This window comes from Scheffersomyces coipomensis (genome assembly GCF_036884675.1).
Source record: "Scheffersomyces coipomensis strain NRRL Y-17651 chromosome Unknown DFJ63scaffold_3, whole genome shotgun sequence".
Classification (NCBI taxonomy): domain Eukaryota; kingdom Fungi; phylum Ascomycota; class Pichiomycetes; order Serinales; family Debaryomycetaceae; genus Scheffersomyces; species Scheffersomyces coipomensis.
This window is the reverse complement of record NW_027042894.1, coordinates 477,648-504,490: the sequence shown is the minus strand read 5'-3', so window position 1 is coordinate 504,490 and position 26,843 is coordinate 477,648. Positions and strand designations below refer to the sequence as shown.

At 32.1% G+C, this 26,843-nt stretch overlaps 12 protein-coding genes across 12 annotated transcripts; 4 read left to right on the top strand and 8 right to left on the bottom strand. All coding sequences in view use genetic code 12, as the record gives it.

The window, feature by feature from the left end:
• Positions 1–1,040, top strand: DFJ63DRAFT_103454 (Elongator subunit). The gene has a single exon (XM_064903172.1). The coding sequence runs from the start codon at positions 102–104 to the stop codon at positions 999–1,001; it is 900 nt and encodes a 299-aa protein (XP_064762423.1). The 5' UTR covers positions 1–101; the 3' UTR covers positions 1,002–1,040.
• Positions 1,041–1,985, bottom strand: DFJ63DRAFT_103653 (uncharacterized protein). Its single transcript, XM_064903177.1, has one exon. The coding sequence runs from the start codon at positions 1,764–1,766 to the stop codon at positions 1,080–1,082; it is 687 nt and encodes a 228-aa protein (XP_064762422.1). The 5' UTR covers positions 1,767–1,985; the 3' UTR covers positions 1,041–1,079.
• On the bottom strand, positions 1,985–4,208 carry DFJ63DRAFT_103452 (GPI-anchor transamidase subunit). Its single transcript, XM_064903171.1, has one exon. It carries the CDS (start codon positions 4,097–4,099, stop codon positions 2,204–2,206), a length of 1,896 nt encoding a protein of 631 aa, XP_064762421.1. The 5' UTR covers positions 4,100–4,208; the 3' UTR covers positions 1,985–2,203.
• On the top strand, positions 4,209–7,032 carry BUB1 (protein kinase). The gene has a single exon (XM_064903170.1). It carries the CDS (start codon positions 4,318–4,320, stop codon positions 6,991–6,993), a length of 2,676 nt encoding a protein of 891 aa, XP_064762420.1. The 5' UTR covers positions 4,209–4,317; the 3' UTR covers positions 6,994–7,032.
• On the bottom strand, positions 7,033–12,718 carry DFJ63DRAFT_103518 (aminophospholipid-translocating P4-type ATPase). Its single transcript, XM_064903175.1, has one exon. It carries the CDS (start codon positions 12,241–12,243, stop codon positions 7,072–7,074), a length of 5,172 nt encoding a protein of 1,723 aa, XP_064762419.1. The 5' UTR covers positions 12,244–12,718; the 3' UTR covers positions 7,033–7,071.
• Positions 12,719–13,193: 475 nt separating this feature from the next.
• RBT7 (Rbt7p) lies at positions 13,194–14,150 on the bottom strand (the record flags this gene model as incomplete). The annotated part of the gene is made up of 1 exon (XM_064908067.1): positions 13,194–14,150. One exon carries the CDS (start codon positions 14,148–14,150, stop codon positions 13,194–13,196), a length of 957 nt encoding a protein of 318 aa, XP_064762418.1.
• A 1,504-nt stretch (positions 14,151–15,654) lies between these two features.
• On the bottom strand, positions 15,655–16,500 carry SOD1 (superoxide dismutase; the record flags this gene model as incomplete). Its single annotated transcript, XM_064907435.1, has 2 exons — positions 15,655–16,106; positions 16,488–16,500. The coding sequence occupies 2 exons, from the start codon at positions 16,498–16,500 to the stop codon at positions 15,655–15,657; spliced, it is 465 nt and encodes a 154-aa protein (XP_064762417.1).
• Positions 16,501–17,609: 1,109 nt separating this feature from the next.
• On the bottom strand, positions 17,610–18,038 carry DFJ63DRAFT_312415 (uncharacterized protein; the record flags this gene model as incomplete). The annotated part of the gene is made up of 1 exon (XM_064905964.1): positions 17,610–18,038. One exon carries the CDS (start codon positions 18,036–18,038, stop codon positions 17,610–17,612), a length of 429 nt encoding a protein of 142 aa, XP_064762416.1.
• Positions 18,039–18,187: 149 nt separating this feature from the next.
• On the top strand, positions 18,188–19,215 carry DFJ63DRAFT_103513 (uncharacterized protein). Its single transcript, XM_064903174.1, has one exon. The coding sequence runs from the start codon at positions 18,337–18,339 to the stop codon at positions 18,724–18,726; it is 390 nt and encodes a 129-aa protein (XP_064762415.1). The 5' UTR covers positions 18,188–18,336; the 3' UTR covers positions 18,727–19,215.
• On the top strand, positions 19,021–22,817 carry AMS1 (alpha-mannosidase). Its single transcript, XM_064903178.1, has one exon. The coding sequence runs from the start codon at positions 19,314–19,316 to the stop codon at positions 22,677–22,679; it is 3,366 nt and encodes a 1,121-aa protein (XP_064762414.1). The 5' UTR covers positions 19,021–19,313; the 3' UTR covers positions 22,680–22,817.
• DFJ63DRAFT_318270 (uncharacterized protein) lies at positions 22,799–24,895 on the bottom strand. The gene has a single exon (XM_064906920.1). It carries the CDS (start codon positions 24,497–24,499, stop codon positions 22,955–22,957), a length of 1,545 nt encoding a protein of 514 aa, XP_064762413.1. The 5' UTR covers positions 24,500–24,895; the 3' UTR covers positions 22,799–22,954.
• Positions 24,896–25,476: 581 nt separating this feature from the next.
• Positions 25,477–26,307, bottom strand: TRY4 (Try4p; the record flags this gene model as incomplete). The annotated part of the gene is made up of 1 exon (XM_064908066.1): positions 25,477–26,307. The coding sequence occupies one exon, from the start codon at positions 26,305–26,307 to the stop codon at positions 25,477–25,479; it is 831 nt and encodes a 276-aa protein (XP_064762412.1).
• Positions 26,308–26,843: the final 536 nt, after the last annotated feature.

Genomic DNA, 26,843 nt, shown 5'->3' with positions numbered 1-26,843 from the left:
AAAAATAGAACTCAAAAAAAAATCTGAGATGATTCAAAGTCTTTTTCAATTATCATCTTTAACAGATATATATATACTTCCATAACAATAGACTTTGAACCATGGCATCTCAGAATTCAGTGGTGCTATTGACTCGACTCTTGTCATTAAAAGAAAATTCACCTTTATTATTGGTATTGGACTCATTAGCTCAGTCTTCATATCATCTCATCCAAGAATTTGCATACAAAAGTAAGAATAATATCATATATTTATCATTTGAAACTTTGAACAAGCCAGCATATGCTAATGAATTCCTTGATTGCAGTGTTATTAGTACAGCTGAAATCACTAAGTTTATAAAACTGAAAACAACCCCACAAACTACATCATCTACAGCACAGGGAAAGCATTTGATTATTATAGATTCTTTCAATTACATCCCTAGTACAGATATTACCAACTTCATAGCCAGTATAAGTGAGCCAAGTATCACTATAGTAGGAACATTCCATATAAATTGTCCTCAACCCCATAATACAAGTTCATATTATCCATCTGCATTATCATTACTTTCATTCATAGCCAGTTCTATTTTTGAAGTAGAAGCATTCCATGAACATTCAATAGGAGAAGAACAACTTTCTAATAGGATACGTAAGTTAGATATTCCAATTTCTAGTGCTTTGAATTCTGATGTGTTTAAACTTACACTTACTAATAGAAGAAAATCAGGTAGATCATTAATTTATACATATAAGGTTGATTGTAAGAATCATGTTTATGAAGTTCATAAAAGTAATCAAGCTGAAGAGATTGATCCAGAAGATGAAAGTTTATTAAAGGACTTGACAACGTTTAATTTAACAACTAGTAATAAACAAAAGTTGGCTAGAGAACAAGTTGAACTTCCATATATGGAAGCTCAAGAAGCATTAGGATCATCTGGTGGGGCTATTGTATATGAGTTTGAGAAAGATGATGATTACGATGAAGAAGATCCTTATGAAGATCCCTTCTAGATAAAATTCTGTATAAATAATCTGAATAAATATTCTATGCATTAATCATTAAAATTGTAAATAACATTCTATAAAAATCTAAAACTTTCTTCCTACTGGTAAGGATACATTTTTTATTTCTCTTAGTTTCTTTACATCATCCCATTGTTCATTATGTTTGGCTTCTTCAATCTTTAAATTGATATTATGATCCCAAGTTATCCAAGAATTAAAACTTGAAAATGATTTTGGACCATATTCATCAGGTTCAGGTTGAGTCTTTTGAGATGTACAAAACCAAGTACCACTTCTATCCCATAAACCTTTCCCCTTTAAGTTTGCACAACTGGCAAGTTCAGCCATAGTAGGAACTGGTCTAGCGATCATAAGATATTCCATACCATTTTTCCTTGATAACCGTTTCATTTCAGCTTCTCTTCTCATATCTTCGAAATAAAGAACGGGGATAAAGACTTTTAATACACTTCTAGGAATCCATCTACTTAAAATATCCAGATCAAGATTAACTTGATGATATTCACTATCTAAATTAGTTGATTTTCGAGGAAATTGAGTATAAAAAGAAGTTGATCTATCAGGACCATTAGCTCTACCATACATTAATTTGAATACTTCTGAATCCTTAGATAAATAATCATCAGCAGTATGTTTCAAGGACCCTGACACATGATTTATAGATCCAATATAGTCTAGTTGGTTTTCATGGGAATGTTCCAAGTTTTGAATGAAATAATTTTCATCTCTTGTGATTTGATCATCAAACATGATGATAACTGTCTTGTTGTTATATAAAGTTACTGTTGTCAAGTGTCATAGAAGGCACTTTCTCTGAATATATAAGGGGTAAATAAAATAAACGATGAATTATAGATCAAGGGTCAAACGATAACAAATTTTTAAAAATTGTACCACAAATCGAAATTCAAATAGTGGGAATTTTAACGTAATTTATACTGAGGATACTCCGATTATCGGGACCGCGGTGAAAATGGAAGCTGCGAAAAAAAAAGAAATTTTAAATAAAAAGAAATTCTTTAAGCGCTTAGCTTTCCTCTCTGTGTGTGTGTGTGTGTGTGTGTTTCCATTTTCCCCTTGCTCCTGGTCCGGGGTATAATCATACAATTCTTAAATCTTAATTAGTTACGAGTGTGTTTATTTTATTTTTTATATATCCCTATGTACTACCAGATTAACTACCTGGCTTATTCTTCAGAATTTTCTTCCTCTTTTGAGTTAGATTGTGGGGTCAGCTTAGTATCTGATGGTGGTGGTGGTTTTGCTTTTGATTTAAACTTTTGTATTTTTTCTTTTAATGCCAGTATTAATTTGGATCCTTTACTTTGCTTAGTTAATTGATCTAATTCATCTTCAGTGATAACTTTCTTAGTTAATAAATTAAATACAGATCCAAACATTAATGACATAATCGTACATGTCATAATAATAACATTATAAGGCATGGAGAAATCAGGAGTTGGAAGTGTCAATAATAAACTTGTAGTTCTGAATTCATAAATATCATTACCATTATCATCTAATACAGTAATAACAGCAGGTTCAACTGAAAATCCATGATTAGCATCAGGTGGATATTCATGATATAATAATAATGATTTATCAAATTGATAGGTAAGAACCACTGACAGATTAGCAGGTATAGATAATAATAATTCTAAATGTGATGGTCTACTTCTATCAATAGCAGGTCTATAGTATCTGTTTTTGATATATGTCAGTTCTAAATCTTTACCCACAAAATCACCTGAACTATTATGAACCTTCAAGGTTAATGTATTCAAATATAATCTCAGGAACCATGGTAATGACTCAAAATAAACAAAATCAACGGATTTATCTAATGATGGATTCTTAAATGATACTCTGAACCCTCCTTTATCTTGGGAATAACCAGTTAATGATCTTGAAGCAATTAATGGTGGAGTTTCAATAGGTACAATTAATCTACTATCACTAGTATGAAACAGGAAATCATATTTAGCTTGTTCATTGATATATTCCGTAATGATATCTTTATCACTTCCAACTGTATAAGTTACAATTGAATCTTGACGATCTTGTTTGGCTGTAATCCTCCAGTTATCTCTATCAGTTATAATATTCAACACAGTTCCCTTAGGATCATTCATCAATGCTGGTCCATTAATCAATCTACCATATAAAGTCTCAAGACTCCAATCTATTTCAGTAGGATCTCCAAGTGGGAAACATTGCCATACACTGAAAGTCTTTTCTGGATCACAACGTAATTTGTCTCCTGGAGTTGGTCTTGGAAGTCCACCTTCTTCTTTTTTTCTAATTGATCGTATGATATCAATGACATGATCTATAGTTTGATCCATTTTAAGTATACAATTATCTCCTTCACATTCAGTAGATACATCTATTGACATTCCATGCCATAATGAATCAAATAATTTATGACCATCAAGTAATGATGCAATACCTGCTTTACCTCTAGTAGGAAGTAATTTCAAAAAAGGAGTTAAATTCTCAGTACAAATTGGTTCACTTGGTAAAGCAGCTCTTATATAATATAATTTATTAGCTTTGTCTGAAAAATATTTCTTTTCTTTATGGGAATCAACTGCATGTTTAGGAAATGTAGTTATTGAATCATCCACGAAATTGATCGATGCACAGAAGAATCCAGATAATGTTTTGGAGAATTTAAACCAATTCTCCTTTGCCACTGCTAAATTTGGAGCTTCAACAATTGCTGAAACTTCAACTCCAGTTCCTCCACTTCTAAATCCATCATGAGGTAATTTTCCCCAAGATTCAGAATCCCACCATCCTTGAGTGAATCTAAGATGCAATTCCCTGATATTTGATGACTCTAATATAGGTCCAAGTGCTCTGGGAAAGTATGTATAATGATGATTGGCATCATTGAGGCTATCAATGGATGCATTATGATATTGTAGAGTGAATGGTAATGAATCAATTTGAAATGCAAACGTTGATAATAATTTGTTTCTCGGTAATGGCTTTAACGACAAACTTTCATTATAGTATGTGCCTGCTATCACTGAAGGCAACAAGACAATGATTGACCATATAGGCAACCAATTAAGCATATTAAACCCTATTGAATCAATACCTTTAATCTCAACTTTGATAGTCTTGAACACATACGTTGTTAAAAGTTGTTTGGTAGAAGACGCGAAATTTTTTTTTCAGAAACAGCGACATTTGATGCGACAAAAGTTGTTTACATTTATTTTGCGGTTGTTATGTTCTTTATTTCAACTTTTGTTAGTAGATGCCCTCTACATTATAGTTCAAGAATCAGTTCATGACAATGCTGAATCAGATGTCAGATGCTTCTGTGCTAGAGCAGCATAAAGAGAATATACAGCCGTTGCCTGGTGGAAGATACGGTTCGAAATTGGCCAACACTTTAAGTCAAACCTCTAAATCTGTCACGGTCCACAAAGATCAAATCAAACGGGAAAGAGAACAACATGAAAGAATACTAAGACAACATGAAGAGTTAGATGATCCATTGCAAGCATTCATAGATTATATCAGTTGGACTCATGAAAACTTCACTCAAGGAAATAATGCCGAAAGTGGGTTATTAACTTTACTTGAACGATGTACATCCTGTTTTAGAGATGCAAGTCATTATAAGAATGATCCTCGTTATCTTAAAGTATGGCTTGAATATACTAATTATTCAGATTCACCACGAGATATATTCGTTTATCTTGCTAAGAAGGAAATTGGTAATCAATTGGCTCTTTATTATGAAGAATTTGCTGAGTATTTGGAAATCAATGGAAAGATTACTGATGCCGATGAAATATATCAATTGGGGATTAATTCTAAAGCTAGACCGTTGCAAAGACTTGAAAGATCATATCAATACTTTAAGAAGAGAATTGAGAATAATTCAAATGCAGTTAATAATAAAAGAAGTGGTTTAGAGATTACTCAAGGTAAATCAACTCATGAATTTCAAGATGGGTTTAGATCTGCCAAACGTCCTAGACTTGAGATATATAAGGACGATTCAGATAATGATCAAAGCGTATTGAAATCAATTTTCAATGGGGAAACAGCTAATAATGACTTGGGTAGTATAAAGTCACGTATAAAGGAAAATACTCTTCCTTCTAAACCGTGGTCAGGTGAAATTCTTAAACAAAGAAATAATTCAGATAGAATACTTCCCCCTTCTTCATCATCTTCATCATCTAAATTCCAAGTATTTCGTGACCAAGAAAATGAACATCAATACGAACAAACTACTCAGACAATATTGGAAGACAAATCAGGTCTTCTGTTTACTCTTATAAAACATCCTGGTAAAAGAGCTGAACGAGTTCTAATCAATCTAGATTTATTATATTTATCAGATGAAGAAATATCCATAGAAGAAATGTTAGCAAGAACACGATCTGTTAACAGAACCACAACTTTGCAATCACAGCCATACAATAATATAGAAGATAATAATACATTTGTAATACCGTTGAAAGATGAAGATGATTCCACATTACCCAATAGACCAAATTCTCCAACTATGACAATGTTCTCCAGACAAGCCAATCAAGAAGTAATAAAATTATTCAATGAAGCTGCCATAAATTTAAACTCTGATGATGAAATTGAAAGAATGGATGTTGTGGACTCCACCAGTACAAATTACGATGGATTTGTGACTGAAACCATTCAAGTACAAGAAGTATTAAATAATAATAATCATAAATCAAACTTACCTTCCATAGAAACTCCACCGACGGATAAAGAAGATGATGGGAATGTTCAAAGCTCTCCATTTATAGAACAACCAATGTCAGATAACATGAGTGTACAAATCATAAGTAATTTCAATAATGACTTGAGGAATAACTTGATCAACAAATTGAAACTTCCTTTAGATGCTTATCCAGGCTACTCTAATTCAAATTTCAAAGTTTCAAAACTCCACAAATTATTGGAATTAACTAGTCATGATAAAAAATCCATCAATAAAGGTGCTAAGAACTCAATTATTGATTTCTGTGGAGATGAAATATATTGCTTAAGATATGAGCTAGGTAAAGGTGGTTTTGGAGTGGTCTACTTAATTGAAGCAGGCTCTACTGGTGATCTTAAAGCTCTTAAAGTTGAATCACCATCTTCGAAATGGGAATTCTATATTTTAAACCAAATACATCAAAGACTTCAAAAAAGACAAGTTGAAGATGAAAAATTGTTTATTAATCCATTGGAGCTCTATACTTTCCAAGATGAGAGTTATTTGATCATGGATTATTGCTGCCAAGGTACGATCTTAGATGTTGTCAATCATTTTAAAAATAAACACAACTCGGCAGTTGAAGAAGTTATATGTATTTATCTAACTATTGAACTCCTAAAGATGGTAGAAGTGTTGCATAGTATAGGCATTCTCCATGGTGATTTGAAAGCTGACAATTGTATGCTTCGATTAGAAGCTGATGATCATTGGAGTGAGCAATACAATAGATATGGGTTAGACGGTTGGTCTAAGAAAAGTCTAACTTTAATAGACTTTGGAAGATCGGTTGATCTCGAATTATTTAATGATAATGTTCAATTCCTCAGTAATTGGAAAACTGATCAACAAGATTGTCCCCAAATGAATAAAGGTGAACCTTGGAGTTATGAAGCTGATTATTATGGAATCGCAAGCATCATTCATACAATGCTTTTTGGAACATATATTAAAATAAAGCAATTAACTAAAATAGAGTTGGAAGCTCCTTTAAAGAGATATTGGCAACAAGAGCTTTGGAATACGGTATTTGACTTACTCTTGAATCCATATAAGGAGTCGGAAGAGTTTTTAATAAGGAAGCAACCATTATCAGAGAAATTAATCTTATGTAGAAGAAACTTTGAAACCTGGTTAGAAGACAATTGTAAAAAGAGAATGTTAAAGAAATACTTACAAGATTTAGAGTATGATTTAAATTTGATGAATAAAAAACGAATAGGTTGATTATTCATTGGTTTCATGTAATGATAAATAGATTTAATGCAAATATGTAAATTTAAAAACTTTTGTGTACTTTTTCTTTTAAACCTGTTTTGATGATATTTGAGCTTCATCTGATGCTTTCATACGCTCGTTAATAATAGCTGAAATTTCCGCGTCGAGAGCTTCTTCTGATGACTTCTTTGAATTTGTCGTGAACATAGACCAATAAGAATTAGATCTGATTCTAACTTTCTTACCAGAAGGTAATATTTCATAATCTTCATTCACAGTTAAATGATCATCATAGGCACTTCGAAGAGCCACACCTTCTCCACTTGGAGGTAATTCATTTGGATTTGGATTGGTACCAGCCCTTTTCCTACTCACAGTTGATGTCGCATCACCTCCGTAAAGTGAAATATCGTTAGGTTCTAAACCTTCAGTTGAAGAGGATACATTATTCCTTCCAAAAGCCTTTAGAATATTACTTCTAGCAGTAGATGAATTCTTTTCAAATGTCCAACTTTGATAAAGTTCTTTATATGCGTTTTGTTCGAAGATTCTTCTCATACTCAAGTCTCTTTCAAAGACTTTAAAAGTTTCTGAATCGCTGGGTTTAAACATAAACTTCAAAATCTTAAAAATCACATCAAGAAATAGTGGAACCGTAAATAGGACTAATAACGTAGCCCACCAACTTTGATCCACACCCCATTCTTCTAAACCATAAGCGACGAAATATATTGGTGATTCTTTGGATCTATACATTGCCATAATAAGCACATTCCATAAACCATATCCTCCGACTGAGATGATAAAAGCTGCAAAAGCTAGCCATTGTCTGTTCTGCATCTCTATAAATAAGGTCTTTGTATTGATAACAATTACCAATGCAGCAAACACGACGGTTCCTAGAGGGAACACTGAATTATCACGTAATGCAGTAAATCCCCAAGCATAATAGGCTAAGAATGAGATACCAATGCTTTGAATTGCAGCTATTAACATCCATGAAACAAATAACTTAAGATTAAATCCTTGATATAATCTCCCAATACTGTAAAGTTCAGGAACTGCTATTAATGTGGCTGGTTTTAAGTCTTTGTCAAACATACCAATGCAAATAACACATAGTGATGTAAATAAGGTATTAAACATCGATAAAGACCAACTTTCATACATGGATGAACCAGAAAACAAAGTATTCCTTTGATAAACACATTGAGTCAAATAGAATAACAATTCCTTGTAGAAAGTACATAATACAAATTTGGATGTTCTGACATAATTATAACGACCATTGACCAAAAGAAGTTTAAGTAAAAATCTGAATTGAGCTATAGCATAATCTGATGATCTTGCAGCTTGTAATCCTTCTTTACCAGTTATACCAACTCCAATATCGGCACTTTGAATCATGGCTATATCATTTGCTCCGTCACCAATGGCTAATGTTACCGCGTCTTTCTTAAGGTTTCTCACAGCACTAACCATACTTGCTTTTTGTGAAGGTGATGCACGGCAACAAATTGTGGAATCAACTTGCACGCATAATTCTATAAATAATGAAAGAAGAGGGGAATCTTTTTCGATATCAGATAATGTTGACCCATCGATAACCAACACACTATGAGCTATTCTTCCTGCTTGTATTTCGTAACTAGCGGAGGTAATGCTATCCATTAAACCACCACTCCCATTATCATTTGAAAGTACAACAACTGTAGAATAGTCTTTGATAAGACGACAAGAATAACCAATGTTAATAGCAGTTTCTCTCTTATCGCCAGTTAACATCCACATTTTAATGCCTGCTCTTCTTAACTTCTCAATAGCTTCACTAACACCATCTTGCAATTTATCTTCAATAGCAGTAGCACCAGCTAATTCGAAATCATGTTCGATTTGCCCACCAATGGCTTCCACTCGTTCAGCTCTATCCACCAATGATGTAGAAGCATTAATATAATCTTCGTTCCATGTTTGATACTCTGTTTCATCCATGAATCTGTAAGCATACATCAAGGTTCTAAGACCTTCAGTAGAGAATTCTTCAATATGTTCTAATGTCTTTTCAATCAAAAATGCATCTTGAATTAATAATTTATCATTCGGTATGAACTCAACATCAGCTGAAGAAGCTGGATTAAAAGCTGATTCGGACGTTTCTTCTGCCATAAGATCCAAACTATATTTTTTGGCCTGTTGGATATGGAGTGATTTTCTAGCTTTCAATGCAATATCAGCTAATTCCTCTTCTTCTCTTCCCATGAGGGCATTATCGATAGAATTGACCTTCTCTATATTGGCTGTACCACTTCCACTTGAACTTAATCTATGAGCCAATGAACTCATCGACACTCTTCCTTGAGGATCATCTTGCGAAAATCGAGCATTTAAGACTAAATCTGCTTGCATAGTCTTACGATCTGCCGATGAAAGAGAAATCTCTTTGGCTTTTTGTTTGGCTAATTCTGCATTCTTTAATCTTTCAATTATAACATTATCAGCTCCTTTACAAAGCAAACAAATTCTATTGTCAGGGAATTTAACTACCACTGACATTCGCTTTCTTATCGATGAAAATTCAATAACTTGTAAAACCTCATATTTTTCATATACTGGTTCATTTTGAAATCCTTTAGGATAAGATTTTATAGTAAGGATTGAATTCGATTTACTGAAAACGATATATCCTAAATCTCTGGCAGCTTGAACTAAGGCTAATTCATCTGGGGATGCAGCTTGATAATCAATCATACTATCATCCACTGATTCTTGATTTTCATTAATATTATCTAAGGTGTATGTTGAATTATTCTTAGTGGAAAGGGACGAATTGTTGGTCTTTCTTGGTAAACATGTATGACATAATGCAAGTGAGAGTAAGAAGAACTTGGCCTTCTTGGTGAAAAGTGTATCAGGATGCAGTTGAATATATTTTAAAAGTTGAAGTGATTTACTATCAGTTTGTAACTTTTTAGGATGAGCAGTTGATTTCCAAGTAGAATTTGACATGATTGATCTTAACTCCAAACTTTGTCTTGCAATAGATGTAGTACTATTTCTACCAACGATTTCAGCACTATCCTTCTTCTTGTTATTGTTATTGTTATTGTTAGTAGAATAATGCATACTTGGTCTAGGAGCTTGAACTAACTCAGTGAAATGCTGAGAATTAGGATCCTGTTCATGTTTCAAGATTAAATCAAGATCATGTAACCAACTAACCCCACATACACTAAATTTCCGGAACACCATACAATTATCAGTTAAAGTACCAGTCTTATCACTGAACACATAACTGACTTGACCCAATTCTTCTAAAATAGTAGCTGTCTTAGCATCGGCTGGTGTATTACTTTCAACATGATACATATCGATATCATATTGCAAGAATAAAAGTTGCATAACTTTGATAATTTCCATAGTAACATATAATGATAATGGGATTAAAGTATTATACATAATGATAAAACCCATTAATGTAGCAGCAACACCAGCATCTTGATCATATAGATACCATGCTTGATCTCTAGTTGAATGATATAATAATCTTTGAGCCATGGTTGAAAATGCCGAAAGACACATAACCACAAATACCATGAATAAGACAATATAATTGATATTCTTTTGTAATTTTGGAGCTTTAGTTCTTGGATGCTTAATATTATTCATTCTGATTTTAGTTTCTTCACCGGTGAATATAACTACTCCTAATGCTGATTTAGTATTTCTTAAAATACTACCTCTATAAACAACATTGTCTGAACCTAATGAGTAACGTTGATCATCTAAAGTAAACAGCCCTTCGAAATTATAAAGATCCAAATTGGGATCTTCAACAGTAATGGAAGTTTTAAAATTTTTTAAACCAGTTACTTTCGAAGTATATTTGGCAATTTCTGGATGAGGCCTCTTTGGTTTTAAGTTTGTTTCACCATCTAATGCCATAGTTTCCACGAACGCTTCATTATGGTCTCTATCACTAGTGGCTATTAAAACCACATCAGCAGGAAACCAGTCATTTTCATTTAATTTAATGATATCACCGACTTTAACATGTTTCCATTTTGTGACATATTCCTTTAAATTATATCTTTTCATGGCCTCTTTATTAGTAAAGTAATCTGAACTTGATAAGCCACCTAAATCAGTAAGAGATGAAACGGATGATGAACTGTACATGTGAGTAGCAGAATGTTTCCCATTACTGCTTCCACTACCTTCCAAAATCTCTTCATTATTAGTATCAGCAGTAACTATGACTGGAATAGTCTCAGTCAAAATAGTGGCAATAGAATGAGCATCATAAGTACTTAACTCTTCATCTTCTTTAATGACGATTGTTTTCTTGTTATTTTCTTCTTTATCATGACCATGTCTTTTCCAATCATCAAAACCTTCTCTTGCTATTGAAATTGACATGAAAATCAGTAATGGAATAATGGTTGTATATTGACCAGTAGTAGACCATTTAGGTATCATTTGCATAATTGCAACCACCATGAAATAACAATTGGCCAACTTTGAGAATTGAGCTCTTAATTGTTTAGGTAAGAATGAATAAATGGTATATTTTGAAGAAGTGATTCTATTATTTACATATGGTTCACCACTTCTTTCATCTATAAATGCCATTGCATGTTCGTTGTATAACTTTTCTCCGTAATGGTCGTTAACTTCTTTATGATTCGTACATATGGGGATGACTCTACCTCCTTCTGAAGGTGGAAGATCATTTGTTGATAAGATTAAGTTTTTCATTGATAAACACCATCGAATGAATTGATTATTGGTATGATATCTTCTTTGTAAAGCCCGCTCTTTTCTGGCATGGAATGACAATGAATTATCTGTTATTTGTGTATCATTAGGATCATTTGTGAGATATGTGGTGGACTTCGATCGATTATAATCAGAATATGGTTCATAGTTTGAAGTTGATGTTGATTGGAATGATTCGTCCACTGTAAATAACTGAGATGCATTTTTATCAAGAGTTTTATTGGAGAAATCATTTAATTCATAACCACTGTTACCATTTGTTGTATTCAAAGTGTTACCTTGAGGTGGTGGTGATTGCTCTGAAGAAGGGAACGGCTGTTGAGTTTGATTATCGATTGATTTATTAAACAATTGACTTCTTAAAGAGAGACCACGCTTTCTTCGCGCCTGAGGCTGTAGATGCTGTTGATTCGGTACCAAAGGTGGCGATGATGATGACATACCGTTCGCTGAAGGGGGTGAACCTGCTCGATCTTGGTTCATGTGATGTCAACTATATTAGATCTGGTGATAATAATGAAAGTGAAGTTTGGACTTAAAAATGACAATGAAAGTGAGGGATGAATATTTAAAACCTTTGCATATGGAGATTGATTAAACCAAGATGCTAATACAAGTATGGAAAGAAGCCAGGTTTGACTGATAAGTTGGTATATAATGTAAGCTGTTGTAAAACAATCCAAGAGGATTCTGTTTGGCAGATTTGCTTTTTTTTTTCTTAATTAGCGGCTGCTTTTTATTTTGATGTCTAATTTTTTTGTCTTGTCAAATTTTGTGGTTTGATTCAATTTCTGACGTCTTTTTAGTTGCATATAATTTTTATTTTATATATGGTCTTCGATGGTCATCTGCGATATTAATTTTGGATGAATCATTAATAAGAGAATTTAAGAAGTTAATAGTCTGTAGACTCTTAGTGCTATGTTTGGGCCGCTTTATATAACATATCCTGTTGCTCCCCATTCATTACCGCACAGCCTTCTTTTGTATATAAAATGACGGGAGCTACCATTCAGTTGGTTTATTCTAGTGGATCAATACATTATACTACAATATCCCCTCCCCTGAAAATTAACATGATATTTCCTTCTAATAATGAAAATCTTTGAAGACAATAATATCTGGGCATTGAAAAGCATACCTTCTTTTCTTCCTTATTCCTTCTCCCTTCTTCCATACCTTTGTGTCTCCAGTAAATCTCTTGTCGCTGCGCAAATTTATTTTTTTTGGCTGCTGAGTTTTGTTCGCTCTACTCATTTTAGATTGCAAAATTTCAGCGAGCCTACATCATCATAAAATTAAAAGCATATATCAGATTTTAAATATAAAAACAACTTTTTCAAATGGTTCTAATAACAGAATTGTCTAAAGATAACGAATTGGGCATCAAGAAAGAAAGAAATAAAAAAATTAAAAGTGAAATGTCATATCACTTACTGTGGTAAGTACCAGACTTTATCAGGACAAGTTGAATTGGTTAAAGTATCAATTGGTCTATATTCACCAGTTAAAACATTACCTTTCAAGTTATTGTAATACCAGATTTCATCAATAGTTCCGTTAATACAACCAACATAAACTTGTCTACCATCATTATTATCAGCTAAAACCTTTTGAACATCACTCAAAGCATATTGTTCTGAAACAGTTGGAATAATACCTTCTGATAACAAGAATTGATAAGTTGGATAAGTTTTCCAAATTTCAACAACCTTTTTATAAAATTGAATGGTGTTTTCAAATTGAGTATAATCACCACTGAAACATTCTGGTAATAAAGTGTTCATACATGTACCATGTTTATTATATTCATGTTCCCATAATGAAATACTACCACCATTTGGAACGTTTGAAATTACGTTATTAACCCAATATTTAATCATAGTATCGAATAATTCAGGTTCATTGAAAGTGTCAACAATAACATGAGTGATATTATCAGTAGCATCACTGATTTCTAATGAGGAGTTACAATATTGATTATATGAACCATCACATAAATCATTCCATAAACCATGAATGGTGAAAGTTTGTCTTGGATCTCCAATAGCATATTTCGTAGATTGATAATATTCATCAACTTGTTTAATTAAAGCGCTATCATTAGAATTAACCACATCTAACAAAGTTTGATTGAAATCCCAAAATTGAGTAGACATCAAAACACCCCAATTTTCAAAACAACATGAATCATATTCAGGAATAACGGTATTATTGTGACATGACCAAGCAGCATTTGGACCATAAAGATAATTGTCACAACTGATGACACTATATTCAGGATCAGTATCAAACACAAATTTATTTTGGGTTTGGTAAGTTCTTGGAGCACCGTTAACTAAAGCAATTATAGAAAAGGCAGTTGCAATTGAAAATAAAAATTTAACCATCTTTAAAGAGTTTAGTATTTGATTTTGATTTATGATAAGACTTCTACTGTTTTACGTACATAAATTCACATTCATAAGAGGAGATTTAATTCACTATTTATATAAAATTTTTCAAACAATCCAATTGTTAACATATTGGTTACCAAGTATGATTATTCGGAATGTGAGATAATTTTTTTACATTATTCTAAGTTTAACTGAAAAACTGTTATTCATAAACGTTTTTCAATTTTATCTACGTTACATCCTAATCTATCCACTTCAATCCCATTATATCCCATAACTTCATCCGTTGCATTCGGTGCCGCTTAATATAGCGTTTTTAGTAATAATAAAAAAAACAATTTAAAGTTATAATGAATGAAAAAGTTCCAAGAAATTTTTCACTTTCTTCATTATATTATTCATGCCTTGTTTCTTTTTTTTTAGATCTAATTCCAGGTATATACCCCCATGAAGAGAAAATAGGGGAAATACGTAAATATTCGAATATGCTAGTTTGTTTTAATTAAAAGACACCTTCAAGTTCGATGATGATCTTTGATCAAACGGATGTTTAGTTAGTAGGTTTTTTATTTCTAATTATAAATCAGGGCTTTAGTTTTGGTTAAAACTGCTGCATTTCAAATTTAGTGGATAAAAATAAGGTACGGAAAACATTTTTTAAAAAACGCAAAACCACAAAACATCATGATAATATTTTTAAGTAGGTAATTTGCTTTATAATTAGCATTATATATTTGGTAATATTTACGCCGTATTAGTGAATGGATATGGGAACAGGGATACAATTCACAACACAATAATGGGATGATGAAGAAGGGGAATCGGAAGCACCGTTGTGCCCGTTGTTACAGAGTTTTTTTTGCTCAAGCCGCTGCCCACGCGGTTTAGACAAGAAAAAAACATCAGAGGTAAGAAAAACTGCCTAGCTAAAGAAAAAAACGTCACTATTTCGTCGCTGCCATTTACTGCTGCTGTTGCTGCTACAAGTGCTGCCAAATGCAAAAAAATATACCCTTTAAGCCCTATGTCTTTATTCAAGTTAGTCTTGACAATGAATAATGGTTTTTAATTAGGATACATTTCACAAAAGTGATTGTAGCCAATACAGCTGGGAAAGTATATGGCTATTCCGATCCGACATTTAAAAGTTGGAGGTGACAATATAAGGCAAAGCGTTTTTATAGGTTTTATAATCAGTAATGAAATTTATCCCCCACCTGAATAATTATGTTTAATGAAATCATTTTCACGTTGTATGTCATCTCGTATCTCCTTAAGAAGAATAGTCGATGACAGTTGCATACCGCCATTCATCAATTTCCTTTAATAGTTCAAATATAACTACACTACAATATCACAATTAAACAATTTTAATATATATTTTGATTCACTATAAAAGCAATAAACTAAAAACAATAATGACAGACATCAATAAGATTACTTCAATCACAGATTAAAGATGAAATCCAGTTAAATCATCATCATTCTTGGTGGATATTTAATTGGAAATACCAATAACACCACAAGCTGGTCTACCACCGGCATGACCAGTAGTTTTGGAATCATCATGACCACCTTTACCGTAATCATCAGTACCTTCATGGACAACAACGGTTCTACCTAAGATAGAGTTTGGACCTAATAATTTAACTAATAAATCTTGTTTGGTACCTTTAGCAACACCGGCAGAATCAGTGGTGATATTACCTAAATCACCAACATGTCTTTCGTCATCTTCTGGAGCACCATGGGTTTTGGTGAATGGGTTGAAATGAGGACCAGCAGAAGTACATCCATTGGTGTTGTCACCAAAAGTATGGATATGGAAACCTCTTAAAGCGTGAGGATCATTACCGGAAATTTCCCAAGAAATAGTGGTTGGATCAGATTCTTTTTCTTGAACAAAGTTAACAACACCGGAAACTTTAGAGTCACCTCTTAAAACAGCAACTAGAGAAAAGTGAGTTAGTAATTTTGATTCATTACAAATTTTCATAAAATACCATCAAACTGATTGAAGATCTCAAACTATTAAAAAAAAACTGTCAAATGGTTGCTTTATAGGAAAAGTGGGGGAGGGGAAGCAATCAATCAATACTTTCCAATCCAATTGACCATTACATACATTCATACTGATTCAATTGGACTTCAATAACTATTATTGAAGGCTAGTGTCGATTACAATTGAATTGCCACACATATGGGTGACTCACACACACCACGATCTTCAATTCTTACTAATCCATGACAGATTTGGACATCGTTGATGATATTTTAAGGTATTAGATTCAATTGAATCTCAATTGGAGTCAATTGACATGATATACATACCAGCTTTGACCATTTTGAATTATTAGATAAGCTTAATAATGAATTTAATTGAATATTAAAGAAAACAATTGAATTTATAAGAAAGGAAAGGAGGAGATTCATCAATTGATTGAAATTTTTAGGGATTTGTTATAAATTTATAAAAACTGAGCAAGTCGTGTACTGAGGACAAGTGCTGAAATCATTAATTTTTGAAAGTGATAAAATATCGGAGGAGCCACTTTTTCGGATCCCGCTTAACTTCCCTAATTATTAGGGTGTAATTAATTATTGTAGTGGTTTAATTATAGCCAAGAATGTAAGAATGTTGCAAGTGCAATGAATGAATGTACAAGATTGCTTTCATTATTACTGACTTTTATCCTCAATTGCTATGGTTATTGTTCTTTTTAATGACGAACTAAGCTTAATTAGCTTCTTTGCAGCAATATACTTGACCAATTGAGTAAACAGACATCATATAATAACAACTCTAACTCATACCTTCTATTATTCCACAACGGTCTCGAATTCAATTCGCTGACATAAAACTGGTTTGCAGAACTAAAGGGGGACACCCAAATTGGGGGAAAAGGTTGCCACTAGTATGTGGGTGGAGGCATGGAGGCAAAGTGATTCCTCATAGTGGGTGGAGGAACAGAATCTATATTAGTTAACCATAGTTAAGAAAGATTATGTGTTATTCTAATCATAGAATATATATATAGTTGAATAAGTTCTACAATATCCTTATTTGCAAATTTTAATAAGATTTCCAGTTATTTATATACCCCAGTAAGAAATAAAAAAAACTATGGTGGTTCAAAATCAAAAAATCTGTGGTGGAGGTGGTGCTTACAATTTTGATTATAGTGGTTAAAAAAATTGCTCTCTCTGCAAAATTTATTTATTATGGCAAAAAAAATAGCTCTTCATTGTTAACCTTGTAGGTTATACTAGGGAACACTACGATATCGTCGTTAGGTATAAATCATATTCAATTTATACATTTTACTATGAATGAATGAAATAAATAAATAAATATAATATAATACAATACTTAATTAAATAAAAAAGACTAACCATTGAATTGAACATTTTAAAACCATTAATTAAACCCATTAAATTTTATTGTAAACCCCATTATTGTTGATAGACCTCTTCATTTTTCAATTGACTATCGTAGATCGCTATAACTTTACTTCTAATTACAGTAATATCCTCATTAATCTCGGGATATATCTTCTGTTTAAATAAAAATCGGTATAAATCTCGTTTCGTCCATGTATCTACCACATGAGCCGGTTTATCCCCATTTTTCTGGACGTTAGGTCTATTATTAGATTGAATTGAGGTGCTTTCTTCCACTTTAGCTAGTGGTTGTATTGAAGGTTTCAGTTTCTTTGGCGATGGTGATGGTGGTGGAGGTAAAGCAGGGAAATGTGATGGCGAAAAGATTAAATATACCGTAGATGCAACAATTATACCAGCATATATCCAAAACCCATGTCTTTTGAACTTATTAAATATGGTATCGAATGGGGTGAAGTACTTTACATAGAACAACACCATTTTATACTATGATTCTCTCTATTAATTGATATGATAACTTGTAATTACATCTAGTTGTTATGGTTTTAGATATTTTTGGTGATTAAAGATTAATTTTGTGCTTATGTCATGAATTACGTAAGTAGAGCCTTAGCCTTTCTTTTCTTCCATCACACACAGTTTTTTTTTATCACACTTTAAAACTGGTTTTGTGGATGTTCCCCCTTTTCTCTTTTGCCATCCAAATCAATTCCAATTCCAATTCCTATTTCACTTTATAAATCATAAGTTATATCCCTTGTTTCTTCTTGTTATTTAGATGAAAAGTATCAATAAACCATTAGTATATCTTGTATTAGCCGTTCTATTCGTTACCTTGCTTTATTCCCAAATTGTTAATTCCTCAACTGCTTCTAGTTCCGTGTTATCTACTTTAAAAACTTCAACCACTACTTCAACTACATCAACCTATACCGATATGTCTGTTTCTGATATTAAATCATACATCATCACTTTAAAGGATTCCGTCAGTGATGCTGATGTTGCTGCCGTTCACGCCAAGGTTGCAGAATTAGGTGGTACCATTACTACTAAATATACTTTAATCAAAGGTTTTGTTGCTAAATTACCTGCTATTCATGCTACTACTTTCCAAGATCATGATCATATCGCTAGTATTGAAGAAGATTCAGAAGTTAAAATCCAATAGATTTGTTTAGATTAAATAATTGATTTGTTTAATTGATTGATCATGGTCTCTTGCTCCAAAGTCTTATCTATGACTTTGCTTTATCTTATCTATGTATAGTATATATATAAAAATGATTTACTTACTCTCTAAGTGAATCATTCTTAGATCCCTACTAATATAAATCAACCATAATCAAACTATCTGACAACATCAACTGTCTTTATAACTCTTAATTCTCTTCTGCTTAACCATAGTAAGACTTTAAAATTGCATGACTTGAGGTTTGATCCTGCACAATGCGCCTTGACTTAAAAATTCCCCGTGTTTCAATAGACAGAGACAACTGCTCTGCTGGTTCATGTTAACTGCCTCCAAATATAACTTCAACCTTTCAAGTTATATTCTCTACACTTCTTTCTTTCTACTTTAAGGTCAGACTATTGTATATTCCAGCCTATTAATCAATCCTTTAGTTCATCCTATCAATTGCTGGTTCAATTCGGAGTCCTAAACTACTTATCCCCTTTTTAAAAATATTGCAACTGACAGCGCGGGGGTGAAATATACCAAGATAACAGATTACGTATAATACAACCTTTCATACCATGTCTTACGATAGATACAACTATCAACCCAACTTTAAACCAGTCGATCATCTTTTCGATGATAGATTACGTCAATTCACCAATGGTGGTGGTGAATTTTCAGATTTGAATTTACCTAAATTCTATGATGCTGAAAGAAAAGGTATTCCAAATCTTAAATCTTGGAGAGTCCCTGATGTTGATGGTAAAACTGCTAGACCTTTATTCAGAGATATTGATTTCTCTACTATTGATTGGGAAAATATTGGTCCTGGTTATAATTTCGGTCCATCTTGGAAATCATTCTGGGTTAAACTTGAAGTTGAAATCCCTGAATCTTGGTTAACTCATGAAATTATTGAATTGGATTGGGATTCAAGTTCTGAAGCTTTGATTTATGATCAGAATGGGTTACCTTTACAAGCTTTTACTGGTGGAGAAAGAAACTTATTTAGAATCCCTCACAAATATAGAACTGCTGATTCTCAAACTTTTTATATTGAAGTTGCTTGTAATGGTATGTTTGGTAATGGAGCTGATGGTCATCCTGATCCTAATAGATACTTTAGATTAAATCATGCTGATTTGGTCTTACCAAATATGGAAGCTAGAAGATTATATTGGGATTTTTGGATTTTAGGGGATGCAGCAAGAGAATTCCCTGGTGGTCATTGGGAAAAATATCAATCAGCTGATATTTGTACTAAAATCATGGATGTTTTTGATCCTAATGATCTTGAATCAGTTACTAAAGGTAGAAAATTGGCTCAAAAATTATTAGGTGATAAAGTTGATTCTGAAGCTGTATTTGATGAATTCAATAATGATAAATTAAAAAGAATCGATGTCTATGGTATTGGTAATTGTCATATTGATACTGCTTGGGAATGGCCATTTGCTGAAACTAAAAGAAAAATCGTTAGATCTTGGACTACTCAATTGAAAATTGCTGAAGAATATCCTGAATATGTCTTTGTTGCTTCTCAAATGCAACAATTTAAATGGTTAAAATTGTATCATCCTGAAATTTATACTAAAGTTAAAGAAAAATATACTACTAATCAATTCTTACCTATTGGTGGATCTTGGGTTGAAAATGATACAAATTTACCTAATGGTGAATCCTTAATTAGACAATTTTTATTAGGTCAACGTTTCCAATTTAATGAATTTGGATTTTATTCAAATATCTTTTGGTTACCTGATACATTTGGTTATTCCTCTCAAATTCCTCAAATTTGTCAAATTGTCGGTATTTCAAGATTTTTAACTCAAAAATTATCATGGAATAATATTAATCAATTCCCATTATCAACTTTCAATTGGAAAGGGTTAGATGGTTCTCAAGTTTTGGTTCATATGCCTCCTGCTAATACTTATACTGCTGGTGCTCATTTCGGTGATGTAATTAGATCCCAACAACAACATAAGAATTTAAGAGATATTCCAACTGGATTATTATTATTCGGTCATGGTGATGGTGGTGGTGGTCCAACAGAAGAAATGCTTGAAAAACTTAGAAGATGTAGAGGTTTAGCTAATCAAACTGGTAGTTTGATTCCAACTGTTCATGTTGGTAAAACTGTGGATGATTTTTATGATGAAGTTTTGGAAAAATCAAACAATGGATTGGATTTACCAACTTGGGTAGGTGAAATGTATTTAGAATATCATAGAGGTACTTATACTACTCAAGCTAGAATTAAAAGATATATGAGATTTGGTGAAATTAGATTACATGATTTAGAATTGGTAGCAACCTTAGCTTCTGTATCATCCGGAAAATATAAATATCCATCCAAGAAGATTCATGATTTATGGGAAGATTTATGTCTTTGTCAATTCCATGATGTTGTTCCTGGAAGTTGTATCGGTATGGTTTATTATGATGAAGTTTATCCAATGTTAGAAGAATTATTACATAAGGCTGATAAATTAATTGAAGATGCGTTAGAAGTATTAAGTGGTGGTGAAGCTAAAACTGAAACTCTTGATAATTTAACTTTCTTTAATTCATTACCTTGGAAGAGATCGAATGAATTACTTGAAATTTCTCAAGCTGAACAACCTAAATTATATCAATTATTGAATAATGAAAGTTCAAACATTACTGTCAAGAGTGCTAGTGAAGATGATACTAAATTAGTATCAGTTTCAACTTCAAATGATGGTGTGGTTAAGTTGAACTCTCTTGATGATATTAAATATCCTGCTAGTGTAAAGAAAACTTCATCAGGTCAATATATTCTTTCTAATGATTTGATTAAAGCTACCATTTCATCAACTGGTATAATCACCTCATTATATGATATTGTCAATGAACGTGAAATCATTGCTCCAGAATCCACTAAACAAACTGGTGATGGTGTTGTTGGTGGTAATCAATATATTGTGTTTGATGATGAACCATTGAATTATTCTGCTTGGGATACTGAATTATACTCGTTGAATAAGTTTAAATTATTAAGTGAAGGTGAAGTCTCTATTCTTTCTGATAATAAATTAAAGAGTTCAATCTTGGTTAAGAATAAAATCTCCGATCAATCATATATTGAAACTGAAATTTCTATCCAAGGTTTACTTAGTAATACTGAAGAAGTTGATTTCAACTTTGTTAAATTCAAGAGTTTTGTAAGATGGCATGAAAAATATAAATTCTTAAAAGTTCAATTCCCAACTACGATTTATTCCGCTAGTCAAGCTAATTATGAAACTCAATTTGGTGTAACTCAAAGACCAACTCATTGGAATACTACTTGGGAAATTGCCAAATTTGAAGTGGCTCATCATAAATTTATGGACTTAAGTGAATTCGGATATGGTGTTTCTGTTTTAAATAATTCGAAATACGGTGGTGCCATTCATGGTAATTTGATTAGATTATCATTATTAAGAAGTGCTAAATCTCCTGATGATCAAGCTGATATGGGAGATCATACTTTTGAATATGCTTTATATCCTCATAAGGGTTATTTAGGTGTTGATACTGTTAAATTAGGATGGAATTTCAATTATAGAATTGAAAAACATTTATTCAATTCTTCAACTTTCACAGCTTTATCTAAAGCTATTACATTAGAAGGTTCATCTAATTTGATTTTATCTCATATTAAGAGAGGTGAGAATGATTATGATGTCAATCAATATGATTGTTATAAGACCACATCTAAACAAAAATCCATTGTTTTGAGAATTTACGAATCATTAGGTGGTGCTTCAGCAGGGGTGTTGAAATTAGACTCTAAAGTGTTAAACATTGATAAAGTTTATAAAACTAATGCTTTAGAAGAAGAAGGTGAAGAAGTTAAGTTGAACGATAAATCAGAATTAGCTCTTAAATTAAAGGCATTCGATATTGTTACTTATAAGATTGTCTTAAAAGAGTAAGTTAGTTAGTTAGTTATGATTTTGAATTTTTATAGTTTGTTTTTAAGTTGTTTTCCAGTATACAAATAAGAAAAAAAAAAGTTACTCTAGTTAAATATACATTTTGTTAAACATAAAAGCTATTAGACATATAGATCATTCGATAAATACTAAGTTTAGGTTATTGATGTAATTCATAATTTTTGTATATTTTCACTTAATAGTTAAAATAAGCTTTTAGCTGCCACAAACTAAATTTGCAACTCTTGATTTTATATACAAGAATAATCTTTAACCTATAGAAGATTATTGTAAAAGTCGATATAACTTTGCAAACGTTTAACATCGCCCACTATAAAATTAATACAGTTATGCACTATGTCACCGTCAAGATCCAATTTATTTATAAGTTCAATCCATTTTGCATAGCATTCGGTATCGTCGGTAGGTATTATAAATTGTGATTGGATAGCTTTGAAGGTATTAGCTGCGACAGATAATTTTTCTGCATGCTGGGAGAGGAAATCATCCAATTTTAGCTTTTTAAGATTGATTGAACTATTTGGATATGACTTCTTGTACGATTTTTCAAAATTGGTTTGATTAAGTATCATCAGTTTGAAATTTCGATAGAGTAAGTCCTTTTCCTTATTTGAGAGGTTTATATCATTGATTTCCTTATAGTGTTTATTATAGAATTGTTGATAAACCAATGATTTTATGTCCTTTTTGAATTGTTGTAGAAGATAATGGTATGTTAAAGTTGGAGTAGGATATCTATAATCAATTTGTTCTTCCTCATCTTCATCAATTTCTTCATCATCCTCTGATTCATCTACTCTATGTTCTTCCTCATTGCTCTGAGATATTACCCATTCATTGAATATATCCTCTCTGGTCTTGCTATCTTCAATCGAATAATATTCAGGATGTTTCACAAACTCATTAATGAGATCTTCTTCAATGATGAACCATGAATCATAGATTGATATTTTTGACTTGAATTGATTTAATAAATTAATGAAATCAGCTTTTTTAGAACTTGATCCCGATTCTTCTTGTTCATCACCTATTGACAAATCTAACCCTTCGTTGAGATCTTCATCTGAATCTGAGATTGATAAGTCTAGATCTTCTTCATTTATCGAAGATTGGTCATTATCGTCATCATCATTGACATCTTCCTCTTCATCCTCTTTTTCTTCATCATTACCATCATCATCATCATCATCATCATCAGCATCATCCTCACTTGATGAATAACCTAAATTAAGCCCTCCAGTTGGCTGTGGTTTGTCTTCAGATTCAGCTCTATCTTCGTCCTTGTCTTCGACAACTTCTGATGGCTGATCTTTTAAATAACCTTCTTGTTGTAATAACTCTCGTATAAGATCAGTATCAACTTCTGCATTAGACTTGACATCAATTTCATCTTCATCCTCAACTTCTTTCTCATCGGGTATCTCTTGATCTTCATCTTTAACAATCTCAACTTCTATATCACCATGTTTTATCACATTTGATTTCACTTTCGTCTCTACTTGAACACTTTTAACATGAAATCCAATATTCTTAGCGAACAAAACACTTAATTTATCGAACTCAAAACAATTCAAAAACTGTCCCCATTCCAAATCATTATCGCTGAAATACTGTTCTTTCAAATCTTGTAATTGCCAATAAGATTGCCTAACTGCTGCATTGAAATAGAAATGTCGATTGGTTGATGTAAGGATGATATACCAATTTGAATTAACGTCATTATGCGAAGATACGAATGGGATTTTATATTGGTTTCTGGGTGATCCTATCCCTAGCACACCATCTTTCAGCTTTGACATTAGTTGGATGTCTGTGTTTGTGGTCTTCCATCTTGTTAATGTTTACTGAATAATTCTATTTTTTTTGATGTTTGTTGTAGCGATGCTTACCGAGAGAGTACGCCGCAAGGATCCCCCAGCGGACGACGAAAAAAAAATCATACCGAGCACAGACAGTGGGGACTCGGTGCAGCGGGGGAGGGTGCGTTGAAGCCTTAGCAACTAACCAACAACGATTTACATAAACAAACTACAAATGGTTTAATTCTTGGTTTTAATTAATTTTATGTTTTAAATTAACAGAAAACAGGTATAAATAATAATAATAGTAATAATAGTAATAATAATAATAATAATCAGAAAAGTATACAAGTAATGATTTTTCCCCTTTTTTACTTTACAGTTTCAACAATCGTTTAATTCGTTAGATGGTAAGGCTTTTTAAATGGCTTGTAGTTTTGAATAAGTGTTTTTTTAATGAATATAAAGTAGGTAAATAGATAGATAGATAGTAGATTTGGAAATTATACAATTGAAGTCATGATGAAAAAATGATCGTAAATATGGAGGAAATAAAAACAAAGTATCAAACTTTTCTCCTTTCTAAAAAATGGCATGTCGTTGTTGTTGTAGATTGTTATTGACGTTGTTCCCAGAATGTTCGTCTTTCCTTCCTTCTTTCCCTCGTTAAAGTTGTATCTAGCTTGTTCAAAAGCCAGTTCTGAACAGATACACTTTTGATAAAATAAACCGTATATGTGTCGTTATGTTTTTTTTTTGATTTTAGTTTCACCCAAGTTAATAGTAAAGCCTTTTGATGTTATGATGAAGAAGGAGTAAAAAAAAAAACGACAGAACAGAACAGAACAGTTGGAAATAAATAAAAATAAATAAGTAAGTGAATAAGTAAAATAAATAACAGATAAATCAATCCAATGAAAAGCAATCAAAACTTAAACAAAAAAGGAAACCGAGCTATAATGAAATGAAATGATTAACTAACTAACCAACATGTTGACTGATATTTTCAATCTTTTCTTTTCTGGAGATTCATAGTTCTTTTTCGATTTTTTATTTGAAGATGATGTTGTATTATTTGGTGATGAAGAATTTGATGAATTGACAGGAGTAGTGTTATTGGTTATGGTTGATGAAGATGAAGCACTATAGTTTGAAATGGTTTGATCATTATTGTTATTACCATTATTTCTTGATATTCCTGAGTTTACAGGTGATATTAATGTAGCAGTAAGAGTTGAAGATAAATCTGAATTATCTATACTTCTTCTTAAATTTGATGTATTTGCGGTGGTAGTTTTTAAAGTTGGACTATTATTAACTGAACTATTTGAACTTAAGGAAGATTCATTATCAAGATCATCATCATTATCATTAAGATCAACACCATCAATGATAGTACCATCGGGATGTTGATATTGATTAATATCATTACGTTTAAACAGTTTTCTTATTCTACTAACGGCCAATTCACTACCTTGATGTAAATTTTTAGCATGTCTTAATAAAAGATCTCGTCTTGAAAAAGGTCTTGAACAAATCCCACAAGTAAAAGGTTTTAATTTATTATGAGTACTTAAAGTATGTCTTGTTAAATGTTCTTCTCTAGTGAATGCTCGATTACATTGTTGACAATTATAAATTCGAGGATTTCCTGATGGAGTTTTAGTACCATAGTTATTATTTTTATCGAATTGCAGTTGATCTGAATCCTTTGAATCATCGGAATTGGTGGTTGAAGTGGGGGATGGTAATTGAGAATTTGGTGATAATGAGGTTGGTTGAGGTGGGGCACCATAAGAATTTGACATTGTACTCATATTATAGTAGTCTGATGATATGATATGATATGATATGAAGTAGGGGACGATGTCTGGACTGTTACTATGTTTATGATGATAGTAGTAAGAGTCGCTATATAAGTATAATTGTAGTGGGCGTTATGATTAGTTTGTTGTTTGTGGTTGTTGAACAGGGAAGTTTTTCGCAATTTGTTATTTTACGATCTCTGATGTGGAGGTGGCTGACTGGGAAGATATGTCAAAGTGAGTAATTCTACCTGGGGGTAACTAAGAATTACTTTATGAATAAATAAGAACTAAGGGGCTAAGAAGAAGAAGAAGTAAGAAGAAGAAAGAAGAAAGTAACTAGAAAAAGGAAAGACAGTTTGTGGGTGATAATTGGAATTAGAGACAGACAGAGAGTAGACGAAGTTGGTTGGTTCAAAAAAAAAAAAAAAAAAAAAAAAAGAATTAATTTTTCTTTTTTGTGTTGGTTTTGGAGGGGTTGAATTTGTGTAATAATCACCCCCGCATTTTCATATTTTTATTTTTTTATATTGACAAGG